We start from the raw sequence: 16,657 nt of genomic DNA, 5'->3' as shown, positions 1-16,657 counted from the left end.
ATACAGTATTCCAACCAGATGTGGTGGAGTTAGATTGAGTAGCTCGTAAAGCACATGGACTGGAGAATGATGTCATCGCTAAAAGCGGGCTATTGGCAACCGAAGGTGTGATGAGCTACTCGAATCCCCTGCTAGTTCGGTCAGCTGACCATACGATATCCAATGACAGAAAGCTGGGCGATCAGCTTACACAAGTATAAAACAATAAATGTGCTCGCCTTCATGATATCAGTTAGTATCGTGGCTAGTACAGTTCTGTGATAAAGATTGAATGTCTTGCCATACAACCGATTACCCTAAGACCTGATCATTTGATGCCCCTGTATGCATGATGTCACCCCCAAGTAGCTTTACAAACAAATAGCCTGAGTCATTCATTAAATTAGACACAGGTCGTGTTTAGTTTCCTTAAGCCCGGCCTACATTATGTTTGTATGCAGCCCCACAGACTCATTTCTGAATTTTCCAAAGGTGGTTTGCGACAGAAGTTTTGACATTAGTTTTTAACAGTTAGGGTCAAAGGTTATACAGTCAACAAAAGATCCCAGACCACTTCAAACATTTAAAAGGAAATAAGCTCTGTGGTGTGGCTTCCTTTTGAAATCTTTTTAAGTCTGTCACAAATCTCTTTTTTATAGAAGGGAAGTGGGGTGCTGTTGTTGTTGGTACATAAAATGGAAGTTTAGATTGTTTAGGTGTGGCCAGCACAGAAGTATTGTAACTTTAATTCAAGGAAGCCCAATTTCAATGATGTTGTAAGCGAGTAATGCTAGTGATGCAAGGTGAGGAGTCACATGTCGTCTAGTAGTGAAAGAGTGTTTATTGTGAATGTATTGTACATGTAAATGACCATTGACCACATGTTCAGGATACAGGTGCACTTCACATGAAAGAAAAATCTTTGGAACTTAATAGGAGGCAGACCAGACACATTTTTTTCTTCTTGTGTCAAACTAGGACAATACAGTATACATGTTGTTATTCCAGTTTTCAAAAATATCCTCAAAATGGGAAACCGGTCTTAACTGCTTTCATGAGTAAATGACTCGTTGTATCTTCCTCCTTGGGAATATACTGAGCGTCTGCATTGAAAATACAGTACAAAAAAATTAGTTTTAAATTATAAAGTTTTATTTATTTGCCTTAATTTTCCTGTTTGAGCATTTCAAAATACGGCACACATATAATGAGACAGTGAGAAAGAAATAATGTCTTTATCTCTTCTAGTGTTGGATTTACAAAACAAACAAACAGAAATGATGAACTACTCAAAGACAGCTTTGTGATTAGGACATGTAATTCACATTTCATATTTTGCACACTGTTGTTTAACGGTGTTAGCATTATACTGGCCAAACAATTAATTTATTTTCTTTCTCTTAAAAAAATTAAATAAAAATTGAAATATGACTTCTTTTAAAAGTTTGCTGAAATACATTCTAACACTGTCCTGGAGATTAAAATGATAATAAAATGTTCTCTTCATTAAATGCTCCAAAAATATCAAAATTGCAAACGATTTAAATATTATTTCAATTTTCAGTCTACCATTTTCAGTACTCACATGAGCCTATTACAATTGCTTTTTAATAAATAAAATATTACATTGACATACAACAGAGACTGTCAAATACATTGCCAGTGCATAGGGCTGGACAAGGTTGGTCTAAATCCAAATAAATATCAATATTTACATAAATAAATAAATTAAAGCATAGCTAAAAAGATTAAATACACAGACAATGAAGGAATATTCCAGGTTCAATACGAGTTAAGCTTAAATCAACAGCATTTGTGGCACAATATAACAAGTAATCAATATTTTGCTGTCGAATGAGCTAAACTCGTATTAACTGGAACATTCCTTGAACAAAAATGCTTATAAGAATACTTATTTCGGTTGAGATTTCTTCTATACCAGACAATGCCTCGCCCCCAATACCCAAACTACATTCCCAAACCAGAGGCGTGCATTCCTTCTCATTCTGTATACAACTAAAATGTCCAAACAGCTTAGTGTTTGTTCCAGACCAAGCCCATCTGTCAGAGTTCCAGTTCGAAACAAGTTTTCAGCTGACTGGACACTCTTGTGAACATTTTAGCGAGTCATTCGCGAGTCAGACCTTTCACAGATGTGCTGTGATTCCTTCAAACAACAAACACTGTCACTCTATCCTCTTGTCCAGCACGCTGCGCTCGCTGTTCCACATAAACATTCAACTTCGGTGCTTTATTTTGAGGTAGAATTTCCACACAGTTGCCTGAAATATAATAAAAAACAGGAATCCAAATATCAAGCGACTGAGTCAAATCGGACTGGATACCATTAATGTAGAATGTGACGTTATCCACTTACCATTCTCTCCAGTCTCTTAGTGGTGTGGCGCAGCTCCTAGTTTAATCTTCTCCTCACTTTCCACATTATATGCACCTCGCTTGTGAAACCTGGGTGACAGAAAAGTTATCGAAAATGAGCACTCCTTTGACAGTTTGATAAGCGTTATGACATTTAGCAGCTTTTAAAAACTGAAGAAGGTGATGGAAATCAAACCTGAGAGCCAGTAGAAGTCCAATGATAGTGAGACATAGTGTAGAGAGAACCACAGCCACCACAGCCAGCGCCGTTGTTCGGTTGTACGCTCCCTCATTCGTCTTTAATTCCAACGAGAAGAAGTGACATCGCTCTCCCGAGTAGCCCTGATCACATCTGGTGAAAAAGGTAATACGGTCAGAATGAATAATGTGAACACTTGATTCACACCTTTGATTCTCTTGGAGAATTTGAAAACTGAACTATTGAAATAAAATGGAACTAGACATAAACATACACAGCAGGAAAGATGACTAAGTCAAGTGCTTACATGCATGAAGGCCCCTTTAAGCCCTGCAGATACTGGCAGGTCCCGTGGATACAAAAGTCCTTGTATTTTTTCAGACAAGGATTCCTCTTCTTGCCTTTTCCTTTTCCTCTCTTCCTTCCTTGGCCCTTGCTCTTTGAGCCTTCAAGTGGTTCTGCATTCAAAACGGCACTTGGATCCTTGGGTTTGCTTGAAAACGCAACTGTCGAGAGAGAAAATTGCCATTTATTCATACTGATACGGACACAACAGCATAGTAAGTAGACCACTAACGCGAACCGCAATCATTCTGATTCTGAGTTTTGAAAAGAAGTCCTTCATTACCTAGAGGCAAACCATATTCCCCAGAAAACTCATTGTCCTCTTCATCATCATAGTAATATTCCTCTTCATCGTGATATTCCACCTCCTTGTTGTCCACAGAAGACCTCCGTTCATTCAGTACATCTATCTCAGTTGTTTGTACAGGGCTCTGGCTCTCAAACCTCGTTACAGATGCACAACTCACCGATGACACAGCCACTGAAAAGGTCAAAGCATAAATAACTAAGATATAATAAATATAGTTTAGATTATGGTCATGCATTGGATTTGTTACAACAATGTAACTGCTATGTGCACTGGTTGTCTCAGCACTATAGGGCTGCTAGTAAAACTAACATTTTTTTGGTATTTTTCTGGCATGCATTTTGGAGTCCTGATATCCTGAAAGGTGTAGTGTGCAAGCAGTTTTTGCTAGCATACAAATAAGGATGTTTTAAAATGAAGAATAGGTTGTGAGCATTACCTACTACCCGTAGAGGGTACTGAGAGGCTTCATTTACAAACATGCACAGACACTGAGCTAACGAGTGAACACATGGGTCAAAAATAAATATATCCCAGAATATTCTTAAAACTGCGGCTCAATGACATTGAATAGAACTATTTGAAACTATAAAGCTAATTCATGAATTTCCATAAGGAATATATATAAGCACATACAAAAACTATACATTTAGCACTTATATAAAGTCCACATGGTTGTGACATTCTAGCACCGTGTCCTCAATTATACTCACCGAGGGCATACACGAAAAGTCGCAAAACATTTGACAAATTCATATTTTCCCGTCTGGTGATAACGTCAATGGATTCAGCTGTTAATATAAAATCCTTCTCGCTCTTAAAATTCCTTTTAAATCCACCATAGATTTGTTACTAAGTGTCTTCAAGTCTCTGAACGTAAGTCTCTGTAGAGTGAAGGTTGAGAACTGAGCTTCCTTCAAGTGACAGTGCTTTAAATAGTCCTGAGGCGACGCCCACAGATTGCGTGTTACTAGAGATTTTCATAGCCTAGCCTACTAGAGATTTTTCATACATTAACCCATTTTTTATTCTTTGTTCTTTATAAATGGCCATATATGAAGAAATGTATGCCGTTAAAATTATAGTTCATATATTTGAGCATAGGTTGATATCTGTACCTGTTTAAATCCCTTAGTGTTTAGTAAAAACAAAACCGTGAAACACTCCTTGAACTTACTATTGAAGCGTTTCTTTCTCGTTTTACTTTTGAAAAGCCTACGGTTTTGATAGGCCTATGTTGCATATACTTTAAATACAAGTATGATGTTTTTTTTATGTCAGTGAAAACACATAGTCCCTATTTTATTAGTGTGATTTGCATATAGTGCCATATAGACCATTTCAAGGATGCAAACAATCACAAAGGAACACTACTGGCCCGGGTGAATTCCTGGTATCATTATTGGATCCTTTAATAAGGCCCTTGGTTAACATATTTTCTCTAAGAACATCAAACATTTCCTGAAGTGACATATCCAGACATGGTGTTGATACTGAGCAACTACGCGAGAGAGGAGATCAAATTGTATCGTAGTTTAGATGCTCACAATTATTTCCACAGCAGAAAGGAATATTGGATCACTTCTATGATAATCAATGAAGCCTTTCAATGAAGCTGTCTGCGTGACCTGCGGACAGGGTTTTTTTTATGCGTTTGTATTCCTAATTTGTATGTCGTGCTGAATGACTAAATGTAACAGTATATGACCTGTGCAGCTTCATTCATTATAATGGGAGCGGTCTGTAGTCACGTTTAGAGCTCTACCTCTCAAACATACAATTAGTTGTCATAAATTTTGTTCACCTACCAGAGATATGATGGGTGCTACAGTTGTTGGTACTGCACATTTCCAGCCGTCTCGCTTCAGTGAAGTGGTTCATGCGTGCATTTGTCGATGCTTTTTTCAAAGAATTACATTTCCGTTAGTTCCAGGCATCTAGAGAGCATCCAGCCACCGAACAATATGGCCCACATTTTAATAATAACTATTACAATCTTTTTAACATTAGTGTTGTGAAACTTGTTAAAGTCACTATGATTGAAGCGACTTCCATTGTTGTTTTGAAAGAGTTTGACAACTAGCAGGATATGTTCAAGGAACAAAGATGTCACTTCCTTAAACCGATTGATAGTCCTTGAAATGGTTATCAGATATCTGTATGGTGTTTCTTTTTGCTTTCACTGGTTTGAGATGATAATCCTAGAAAAGAAGATAGAACATAACGTGGGTGACATTTAGTAATTATATTTTCTTTTGAGATGTGCAACTGGTTCAGTAGTCTTACAGTTTGTGGGGTCTGGAAATGCAGATTCCAAAAACACAATCACTCAAATTATACATTTAATTCACTGGTTTAAACATACACTATACAAAATATTTCAGTTAGTTTCAGTTGTATAACAAATTTACATCAAACTGAATTGAATAATCTTGAATTAATCTACATTATTGTAAACTAAGCATAAATGTGAAGTATTTAATTTAATTATATACTTCAAATTATGCTTTATTCATAATATGTAGGCCTACATTTTGTTAAAGATTAAAACAAAAATCATACAATTTGAATAATTTGAAAAAACATTTTTTTTTTAATTCTAATTAACTTTCAAGATATCACAGATGGATGCCAGAGCAAATTCTATTTGGTATAGTTTCAGTCCAAAGCAGCTGTGCTTGGTTTATCTAGTTGTTTCCACTATGAAGCTGATTAGCCAAATACAGCAACATCGACTAAACAAAATTTCCTCTATGGCTCTTGAATGATTGAGTCAATGAAAAGCTTCACAAAGAGATATTAAATTATGTTTTACAAGTTAAAATCTGATTAATAAATCTTAATAATCCTTAAAACAGACTGCACAAATTCAGTATCACACCTAGTGGACTACAGTAATCCAGCACAATAGTTATTAATCATCAGGACATCAGGAGATTTTTTAGTACAAACCAATTTCCTTGAAATCCTCAAAGAATGGTTGTCTGAATATCTAAAACTACATTGCGACACACACACAGAGATATCTTTTTCTGGTTTATATATACAACACATTGAACATAGTATCAAAATGCTTGGGCCCTAAAATATAAGCAGTGTTTAACTGTTCAAATAAGGTAAACACATTGGATACTGACATCTAGTGGATACTTTAAACCCCTGTTAAGAGAGTTAAACCCAGTGTGCTGATTAGATGTGCAGGAACCTTATGGATCATAATATTGAACCATTAACTAATCAAAACCATTTAGGTACACACATAAATAGTGGCTTGCTATCAAACCCAGTTTTATTGGTTACCTTGATATTTATGTGCAAATTGTGTATTTTATATTGTATTTACTGTCAAAAAATTGTGAAGGCTTGACACATATTTTCAGTTTATTATGACAAATTAGCACGATTTGAGTTTTTGACCAATGTCTTGGAGCAAATGGGTAAGTACAAATAATATTTGCTGTGGTCTCCCATTCATGGCTGTCAAAGTTTACCTGGCAAACGTTTACTTCTGTGTTCCAAAACCTGGAGTGTGAAAAAGGTCTATTATCTGGTTCACAAATTCTAATTCCCACCCCTAGCTGGCATATGCCTATGTTAATCAGAATTTTCGTTTTCATGTAGGCAACTCTGCGCATATCTAAACATATGTATTTCTGGGTGAGATTAGATACAGACGGTTACTAAAAATCAAGCTTTTAAAGGAAACTTTTTTTTTTAACAAACATTTCTCAAACATTAAAATAAATGTTGATTAAGATGCAGTTCTACATTTTCTCCTTTGTCTGGTGCTCCAGGAAGAAAAATTATTTTGGAGTGTTTTCCAAACAGCATTTTTGCGCACTTGAAGGGCACTTTGGGAAGGGGACGCCACTCAAAGAGCCTATCCAAACGAAAGTAAGAAAGCTTATTTTTTCACAACACTTTTAGTGAAGGGTGCATTTAAACTGTAATGCCATGATCTCTTTAGAGAGCCCACATTGAGAACTTGTTTGTAGTGAGTAGGGCACAGGGATGTTCACTCTCGATTGGAATTCGCCTTAGTGTGTACTAATTGTCTGGTCTTTAAAATAAACCAAAAGTAACGGTAGTTAGACTAGGTTGCTTACACTGACACTTAGTGGCCTGGGTGTAACTTTGTTAAAGTAAATAAATAAAAAGTTTGCAATGGATATTTTCTCTCAGTCCATCTACCCAAAAGTTTCTGCCGTCGCTATTGTTCTCAAGTTTAGAGGAATTAAAGAAGTCGCTTGTGAATGATTTGTGTTGCTTATTGTAAACAGAAACATTGTTGTAGCTGAAAATAAAAATCTCACAAAATCTCACTACAAGTGTTTCTGTCCTTCGATTTGTCTCTTATGGATCATAAGCGAAACGATTGCTCTGGTCTAAAGTCACGTGGTTTGAAGTAAACATGGCAGACGAGAACCCAAAGACGAAAGTTGGATGTGAAGACGCTCCTGACAAAGCAGAAGAACCGGAGGAAGCGGAATCTGTGCGAATTGTTGTGGCGAACGATAGCGACGAGGTCCGGAATGTCAAGCCGACAGACAGCTCTTGGTCGGCGTCGATTCTGTCCTTTGCTCGTAAAGCGACGGAAACTCTGAGCAGTGTGAATAACTACAGCGCTGGATTAAAGGAGTCTGACGCAAAACAACACAGCTGTGAAATCTCTGACACCATTAAACCTGCAGGTATGACACCTGGTCAACAGTCTGACATAAGGAAAATGAAAGCAGTTTCACTAGCTACATTTTTGAAAACGTCAGTGGTCATATACAGTTAAAGGAATATTCCGGGTTCAACTTAAGGTAAACTCAATCGACAGCATTTGTGGCAAATGTTGATTACCACAAAATTAATTTCAATTCATCGCTCCTTAAAAAAAAAAAACACATCTGGGTTACAATTAGGCACTTTAATGGATGTCAATGGGGTCAATCCTTAAACGTGAAAATACTCCGTTTCAAAAGTATAGGCACAAAAGGTCAACTATATGCGCGATAACATGATTTTAGTGTGATACAATCACGTACTAAGCTTTTCTGTGTAAAGTTATAGCCAATTTTACAACTTCGTTGACGACATTACAACGTAAACATTAAAAGGACTGTTAAAATAATATTTAAAAAAAATATATAGGCCTACCAGTTTTAACAGAAAAATAATGAAAGTGATTTTATAAAATTATAAGTTTTATATTTCTGCCTTTAAACCCTCCTCATGGGCGCCGCTATGTTGACCGCACATGACAACCTGTGTCATGCAGTTGACCGAGTTACTACCACTAATAGTGGCTACTGCCTTCACAGGTAACCGGCGCGACATCAAACGCGAGTGCATGGCGGTGTTCAGCTGCGGCAGAGTATTCAAATGGTAGTCATCCAGTACAATAGTATCAAAGTACCGTTACCATTTGATGTACGTTTTTGACAGTACTTCTGTCAGACAACTGGAATGATGTTGATGTTGATAACAAACTAGACTGCTGCCCAGAACAATGTCACATACTATAGTAATTCTATGCCATTTCTGAAGTACCTTGGAGAGCCATGTAAATGGCTAGTTGATAACATGGACATGAACTTGTTTTTATTCAATATCAAGATAACATTTAAACATTTGAAAAATTTAATATGAATGTCAAAGGACAAATCTATAGTTTGCTAGCTGTAACTAGTGACCATTTCTCAGTTTTTCACTACTATTAATCTGATGCATTACTTTTTGAAGTTACAAGTATCCCACGAAGCACTACTGTGTACTGGTCGGCGCTGCACTGTCTCTCACTGTGCCTATTGTCCTGTTCATTGTCAGAAATGTCTTGTACTGTCCCGTACTTTTTGCACATGTTTGCACGTGCACTTTATATAGGTATATATAGGTATTTTATATAGGCATTTTATTTAGTTGTGTAGTCTCATGTGTTTCTGTGTTTGTCCTATGTTGTTTTTATGTAGCACCATGGTCCTGGAGGAAGGTTGTCTCATTTCGCTGTGTACTGTACTAACTGTATATGGTTGAAACGACAATAAAAACCACTTGACTTGACACATGACTTGACTTGAAGTCAGTTAATATGGGGTCCAGTGTTAGAAATTAACTTTAACATTATGGGGCAATATTCCTCCCCTGGATTTGATTTTCAGTGGCACTTTACCTTTACGAGGGCATAGTTTATGTTCTCTTACGAGAGGTTCTCTCGTATTGCGTAAGCTAGCTTACGCTATGGGAAAGATTCATCTTTTCTGAGATATTGAAGCCAAAAAATTATCCTTAATTTTGTATCATTTGTCAACGCAGTGCAGCAACTGCAGGCCAAAATGGCCGTGGCTAGAGTGCATATAAGCGTAGTTCGTAGGCTGGAGCCCTGATTTTCATCTCTTCAGCGAAGCTCTTCACATCTCTGAACTGGAAGCCGCGTCGCCTTTCGAGGGGCATCTAGCAAGCTTGGACAGCGCTCGAAGAAGCCGGCCGTCTTCGCCACCTTTAGCCATCCTGCGAGCTACGCCATCCGGCGACGTATCCTTTTTTAGAGCAAGCTAAGTTCCTCAGCAAACTTCACAAAAAGAGTATCGAGCGTCTTTTTAAAGATGCCTCGCACTTCCTGCGGCTCATGCCGCGCTCCTCTCAGCACCGGAGACCGCCACCTCATCTGCGCTCTCTGCCTGGGACGGGAACATGCAGAGCTCGCCCTGCTGACGGGCGGATGCGACCTCTGCGAGGAGCTTCCGATGTCGACCCTGCGGGCTCATCTCGAAGCATGCAAAACCGAAGCCGCCGCTGCCTTTCGCTTCGCCACGCAATAAGAAGCGCCGCTCCCAAAGGCTGCCGGAACCGGTGTTAGAAGCGACTGCCTCGCCGAGCCTCTCCCTCGAGTCTCGCTCACCCTCCCCGCCCCGGGACGCGCAGTTGCCACCGAGCAGCCGCACTGCTGCCATCTGGGATGACGAGGCGGAGGATAAGGGTTGCTGTTCCATCATGGCTTCGGACAGCGAGGAGTGGTCAGGCTCCCAAGCCTCCTCCTCGGCCCAGGAATCCAGAGGATTCGGTAGCATCACACCTTTGCCCGCCCTCCGCGAGATGGCGGTCTAAACCGGTGCTCCCGTCTAGGCCTGCAGAACTACTTCCGCCTGTGTTGGCCGCGCCTATGCCGCCACCGGCCAAGCCGCATCTGCTCTGCATTCCATGGCTGTCTTACAGACAGAGGCTGTTTCAGATCTAAGGAGCGCGACGGACAACGCGCCACTCTCTCCGTCCGGTCTCTTCAGTTCCGCGGTGAGTGGCATTGTTGACCGTTTCACCGAAGTCCAGAAAGCCACCCAAGCCATGAATCTCTTCCTGCCTCGTCGCGCTAGCTCCTCTGCAGGCCGCCCACGTGACCAGCCTCCTGCACGAGCCTCTTCACAGCGCCCAGCTCAGCAAAGCCAGACTTTTCAGCGTCGACAGGGCGGCCGCCCTAGGTCGCGCTCAGACAGCCGCCGCAGACCGCCGCCCCGCGGGCCTCGGCCTAAGATTGCGCTTGAAACCTGAGCAACCGAAGTCCTCCTAGCTTTGTTGAGAAAACGACAGCTCAGTCCCGCCGCAGCCGGACAGCCGTCAAAGCTTCGCCCTCTGTCAGTCCCCTTCTCTCAGGCTACTGCAGTGGTGGATTCAGCAGCCAACAAGCCGGTGATACTGCCCGCTTGCCTGCACTCAAACGCCGTTTTCACGGCGACCCAAAGAAATCTTGTAAAGAGCAAACATGCCTTATGTGTAGAAAATGTGACCACAATCCAGTGTTCACCCCTACACACAAGCATTACACTTCCGTGTTCCTATCAGAGCCCACTCACATAAAGCGGACACAGCCCGCTGGAGTGTTAGAGTCAATAAGCGGCTCACGAATACGTCGCGGCGCCCATTCTCTGCCCGCTCTTTCACACGACCAGCCTTGTGTAGAAAATGTGCCCACAATCCAGTGTTCACCTCTACTCACAAGCATTACACTTCCCGTGTCCCGATCAGAGCCCACTCACATAAAGCGGACACAGCCCGCTCGAGTGTTAGAGTCAATAAACGCACTCACGAATACGTGCGCGCGCCCATTCTCTGCCCGCTCTGTCACACGGCCAGCAAACACTTCTCTGTATGTAAGTCCCGTGCCCGTGACTGTGCTCGTGCATCAGGGCTATTTGCTACAGTTCGATCGCTGCCCTCCCCGCTTCAGAGCGCGGCTCGAAACCATTGTGAACACGGAAGCAGCCTGCATGCTTCGTTCAGAAATAGCAAACCTTCTATGCAAAAGGGCCATAGAGAAAGTGCCGCCGCTGAGCTGAAGTCGGGTTTTACAGCCGTTATTTTCTTGTTCCCAAGAAAGACGGCGGCCTCAGACCAATATTAGATCTCAGGGTTTTGAACAAGGTGCTTGCAAAAGACCGCTCAAAATGCTTACAATCAGGAAACTCCTCGCTTACGCGCCAGGGGACTGGTTTATCTCTCTCGATCTGAAAGATGCCTATTTTCAGATTTAGATAAATCCCGTCACAGGCCATTCTTGAGATTAGCCTCGACGGCCAGGTTTATCAATACACCGTCCTTCCGTTCGGCCTGTCTTTAGCACCTCGTACTTTCACGAAGTGCATGGATGCGGCGCCGCACCCCTCGCGGAGTCAGGGCTTGCGAATTCTGAACTATTTGGACGACTGGCTGATTATGGCACAGTCACATACGGAGCTTCTGTCTCACATAACAGTTCTCCTCAGCCATCTGAACAGTTTGGGTCTTGCAGTCAATTGGACCAAGAGCTCACTACAGCCCAGTCAGGCAATTTCCTTCCTTGGAATAGAACTAGACTCCGTGGTAATGACGGCTTGCTTATCTACACAGCGCCGTGTTCAGCGACTAGCCGCGTCCTTTCAGATGAACAGCCTCACGCCTCTGAAAAAATTTCAGAGAGTGCTAGGTTACATGGCCTCAGCCGCAGCAGTACTTCAGCTGGGTTTACTGCGCATGCTCGCTTCAGCATTGGCTAAACACCAGCAGTATCTCGCCGGGCTTGGGCCACAGGCCGCCAGCCGATCAAGGTGACTCAGACCTGTATTTCAGCTCTGCAGCCCTGGACAGTGGCCGAATGGTATCAGCGGGAGTGATGATGGGAGCTGTATCTCGCCGAAAAGTCATCTCGACAGACGCGCCCAACACGGGTTGGGGCGCGGTCTCGCGAGGGCTCTCCGGTTTTTTTGGCCTATGGTCAGTTCAGGAAAAGCTCCTTCACATAAATTGTCTGGAAATGATAGCGGTCGATGCAGCGCCAGCGCTTTCTCCGGTCATTCAGGGTCACCACGCCCTGGTCCGTTCGGACAACAGATCTGTGGTATCCTACCTAAACCGTCAGGGCGGTGTCAGATCCAGGAACCTCTTCCATCTGACCAAACGCATACTGAGTTGGTCCCAGTGCCACCTGCGCCGCTGAGGGCGACGCGACGTGCCAGGCCACCTGAACGACGGCCCAGACACACTGTCCAGAGACAATATTCCCCAGGGGAATGGTCCTTGCACGCTCAAACAGTCCAGAAGTTATGGCGCATATTCGGCAGAGCAGAGATAGACCTCTTTAGCGCCAGAAGAGAACTCTCACTGCCCAATATTTTTCTCGAAGCGAGGACGCGCTGGCCCAGGACTGGCCCAACCGCCGCTTTACGCCTTCCCTCCCGCCTCGCTATTGCCACAGGTAATGCAGAGGATCAGGGAAACGCGTCACTCGGTGCTCCTCATAGCCCCGCGTTGGGAGAATCAGACATGGTTCCCGGAGCTTACGCAGCTGTCACTGACAGCCGCGGGCCCATCCCAGTGAGAGCAGATCTCCTCAAGCTCGCGGCACGATCTGGCATCCCCACCCAGAGCTGGCGCTGCACGCGGGTGATCAACGACTACCCGTCGCTCTGCCAGAAGGGGTAATAAACACCATCATACACGCTAGAGCCCCTTCCACGAGAAGACTCTATGCGTCAAAATGGTCTGTGTTTTCAAAATGGTGCACCGACAGAGACCTGGACCCACGGACATGTGGGGTGTCGTCGCTGCTCGTGTTTTTACAAAGAGCTGCTGGATAAGGGCAGATCCCCATCCACGCCAAAGTGTATGTGGTGGCCGTCGCGGCGCTCGCTGAACCCCTGCACGGCCAGTCACTGGGAAAAACGAGCTGGTCATCCGGCTTCCTCAGGGGAGCTAGAAGGATGAACCCCAGCGCTCCCATCGGTTCCTATCTGGGATCTTTCTATAGTTCTCGAAACTATGAAAGCCCCCTTTCGAACCGCTTCAATCCGTGGATTTGAAATACCTTTCACTCAAAACCGCTTTTCTGACTGCCCTGTCATCAGTCAAGCGTGTGGGAGACCTTCACGCGCTGTCTGTCAGCGCTGCGTGTCTTGAGTTTGGACCAAGTGACTCCAAGGTCATTTTAAAGCCTAGACACGGCTATGTTCCCAAGGTGATCGGTACTCCTTTCAGAGCACAGGTCATTTCCCTATCGGCGCTGCCAGCATCCGATAGCGAACGCGACGCCAATCTCCTTTGCCCAGTCAGAGCACTGAGATTGTATACTGCGCGCTCCGCCTCTTTCAGACGCCAGAAGCATGCAAACTTTAAATTGCCAGGCTGAAAAGGAAGTACAGATTGAAGTGATTGCATCAATCAGTCCAGTTAATTCATGAGCTGCATCCTAACAACCTTTATCTGACCATTATCCAGTCTGATTAGGCATTCACAAATATTTACTGTGGCTGATGTACGTCAAGCTACAAGCTTTTTATTGGTCATTTTGTGATATTTACATTTACGTATTTGGCAGACGCTTTTATCCAAAGCGACTTACATAGCTCTTATTACAGGGACAATCCCCCCAGAGCAACTTGGAGTTAAGTGCCTTGCTCAAGGACACAATGGTGGTGGCTGTGGGGATCGAACCAGTGACCTTCTGATTACGAGTTATGCGCTTTAGCCCACTACGCCACCACCACTCCTATCTAATATTTGGAACAAAATGTCTGCCAGTGTTATAAGGTGAAGAATGTCCAACGTTTTTTCAATAACTTACATTTCTGAAGAAGGGAAACAGAAAATACCACACCTTAATTTTTTATAAAGGAAGTAAATTATTTTTAATTATTATTAAATGTGTTCAATGAGGGAAATTTGTCAGTTCACATTACAATTAGACATTACTGTAAAAAGGATATGAAGAATGTGCATCTGCTTCCTGTATAAATCTATTTTCTCCTGCAGGAACTTCCACTTCCTCAAGTTCCATTTATGGTTATTTTGTTGTTCTGTAAATGTTACTTTAATTGTCCAGTTACTCTTTTATATATGCTCACATTTACACTGACTAAGCAGAGTGTGATTCAATCCACAGTGGCCTGATTAGTGATTCTGATGCCGCAGGAAGTGTTTGCACAAGTGTTATTGTAGTTGTGTTGTGATGGCGTCTTGGATCTATTCAGGTATGAAGGATCCTGCAGCAGTGGAGAGGTCAAATCTCCTCAGCATGATGAGGCTCAGCATCAACGTTCTGATCCAGTCGTCTCTCAGTCTCGGCCGGATGCTTGACTCTGAGTATCTTCCTCTGCAGCAGTTTTTTGTGGTTCTGGAGCACTGCCTTAAACATGGTCTAAAAGGTGAGATGCAACATTAATGTAGAACTGAATGTAGAATTGGAAGATGGCACTAGATTCAGACCCATTTAATATTAGGTGTCTTTAACTACAAAGCACTTAAGCATTTGATATAATGTACATATTGCGTACCTACTGTATGTGTTTTTAAATTGTACTGACATTTATAGAACCTGCATTTAATTACATATGTTGTTACACTTTTAACCTTACCCTAAACCTACCCATCCCATACTTCAGCCTTAGTAGCAGCAAATGGGACTTGTGAGAATTTGGCTGAACATGTAAATGACATATAAGCATAAGTCAGAAACATAGTACGCATTGTCTTTAAGAATAACAATTTCTTATTCTTTTAATTTTGAAGTAAAATAGGATGTGTTCACCTGAAATTCCTAATCGTTCTTTATCCTTCTTGTTTCTGGCTCTCCTTTTTGGCAGTGAAGAAATCTTTCATTGGTCAGAATAAAGCTATCTGGGCTCCCCTGGAGTTGATAGAGAAGCTGTGCCCTGAGTCAGCTGACATTGCCACCAATGTGCGTGATATGCCAGGACTCAAGTAGGTGCCCATTTCAGAAGTGTCTCTAGGATAGCATCATGCTCGCTACAGGGTTAGAGAGAACATGCATTTGTTCTTTACATTCATGAGGTTTTATATGAGGTTTTATGTTTATTTTCAGGACAGGGCTCGGGCGAGCAAGAGCGTGGCTGCATTTGGCTTTTATGCAGAAAAAAATGGCAGATTACATGAAAGTCCTCATAAGCAGGCAAGACCTTCTTGGGTAAGAGCGGTCCTATTATACAAAACATTCTTTGTGGGGCGTTACTTGCAATAAAGTCCACCGCCTAAGAGCATTGTTTATTTGCATGTGCTGTTGGCACCTGATTCACTAAAGTGATGCAAAAGTATGACAGGTAACGTGTAAACGTACACAAGAAATCTATGCTGAACACAATTTGCATGGCACAATTCCGATCTTGCGACTGGTTTTGAGGGCTAAACCACCGTTCTCTGGCATACTTTACAGGGCACTGTGGTCTTAAAGGGGTCATGACATGAGAAACCAAATTTGCCTTGATCTTTTGGTATATAAGAGGTCTTTGTATCATTAAAACGTCCTGCAAGTTTAATATTTTAAGACGTCCTCCCCATTCTAAACGAATCATTTATTTAATCAAGCTCAAAATACAGCTCGTTCTGGATTCATGGTTAGAAGTGACGTGTCGGTTAGAAGTGACGTAACAGCGTTTGCATATGACCGCCTCCAGCACAAGATAACTACGCTTTAAGCGCAAGACAACTACGCTCATTTCAGTATCGCCGTCGCCTCACAAGTGTTCAGTCGATGGACAGCGAGCTCTGACAGAGACTACTTGTGCACAGGAAAATTACAATGCCACACAGATGTGCTGTTCCTGGCTGTGGTCAAACAAAACCTCTGAATAAGCTGCCGAAAGATCCAGGCGTCAGGGAAAAATGGATGCAGTTTATTTTTTGAGGACGTCCCAGTCACGGCAGTGTTAACTTAAGCGTTTGTTCTGTACATTTTAAGGATGACTGTTTTGAGAACAAATCTCAATATGATGCTGGCTTTGCCAGAAAACTGTTGCTCAAAGATAAGTCCGTGCCGACTATTCTGGGAACAACGACGACGTAAACTGTAAGTAGGCCTAATCTATTTTAAACTTTAAACTACTTTTTAAAGCGCAATTTCATTCATTATGAATAATCACAGTGTTTTTACTTAGTTTACTTGCATATTGTTCTGGCTGGGAGCGTCAATAATTGATACATAGGCA

General features: G+C 42.3%; 2 protein-coding genes across 2 annotated transcripts in view; one reads left to right on the top strand and one right to left on the bottom strand.

The window, feature by feature from the left end:
* Positions 1-1,112: 1,112 nt before the first annotated feature.
* On the bottom strand, positions 1,113-4,097 carry LOC127663364 (proheparin-binding EGF-like growth factor). The gene is made up of 6 exons (XM_052154916.1): positions 3,920-4,097; positions 3,183-3,380; positions 2,862-3,060; positions 2,552-2,707; positions 2,357-2,445; positions 1,113-2,261 (listed from the first exon to the last, which is right to left on the bottom strand). Exons 1-5 carry the CDS (start codon positions 3,960-3,962, stop codon positions 2,373-2,375), a joined length of 669 nt encoding a protein of 222 aa, XP_052010876.1. The 5' UTR covers positions 3,963-4,097; the 3' UTR covers positions 1,113-2,261; positions 2,357-2,372.
* A 3,519-nt stretch (positions 4,098-7,616) lies between these two features.
* LOC127663353 (RUN and FYVE domain-containing protein 1-like) overlaps positions 7,617-16,657 on the top strand; it is a 32,685-nt gene continuing 23,644 nt past the window's right edge. The window contains exons 1-4 of the mRNA XM_052154902.1: positions 7,617-7,897; positions 14,687-14,860; positions 15,299-15,416; positions 15,538-15,639. Coding sequence (XP_052010862.1) covers positions 7,618-7,897; positions 14,687-14,860; positions 15,299-15,416; positions 15,538-15,639 — 674 coding nt within the window. The 5' untranslated portion in view covers position 7,617. The remainder of the gene's footprint in view (positions 7,898-14,686; positions 14,861-15,298; positions 15,417-15,537; positions 15,640-16,657) is intronic.

This window comes from Xyrauchen texanus, chromosome 23, assembly GCF_025860055.1.
Source record: "Xyrauchen texanus isolate HMW12.3.18 chromosome 23, RBS_HiC_50CHRs, whole genome shotgun sequence".
NCBI classification, from domain to species: Eukaryota; Metazoa; Chordata; class Actinopteri; order Cypriniformes; family Catostomidae; genus Xyrauchen; species Xyrauchen texanus.
This window is presented reverse-complemented; position numbering and strand designations above follow the sequence as displayed.

What these genes read in the sequence shown, in the direction of transcription:
- LOC127663364 (XM_052154916.1), bottom strand. Translation starts at nt 3,962, where the DNA reads ATGAATTTGTCAAATGTTTTGCGACTTTTCGTGTATGCCCTCG. An exon ending in ACTTTTCGTGTATGCCCTCG is followed by an intron (nt 3,381 to 3,919) that starts GTGAGTATAATT and finishes TGACCTTTTCAG; the next exon opens with TGGCTGTGTCATCGGTGAGT. An exon ending in TTAAAGGGGCCTTCATGCAT is followed by an intron (nt 2,708 to 2,861) that starts GTAAGCACTTGA and finishes CTTTTTCACCAG; the next exon opens with ATGTGATCAGGGCTACTCGG.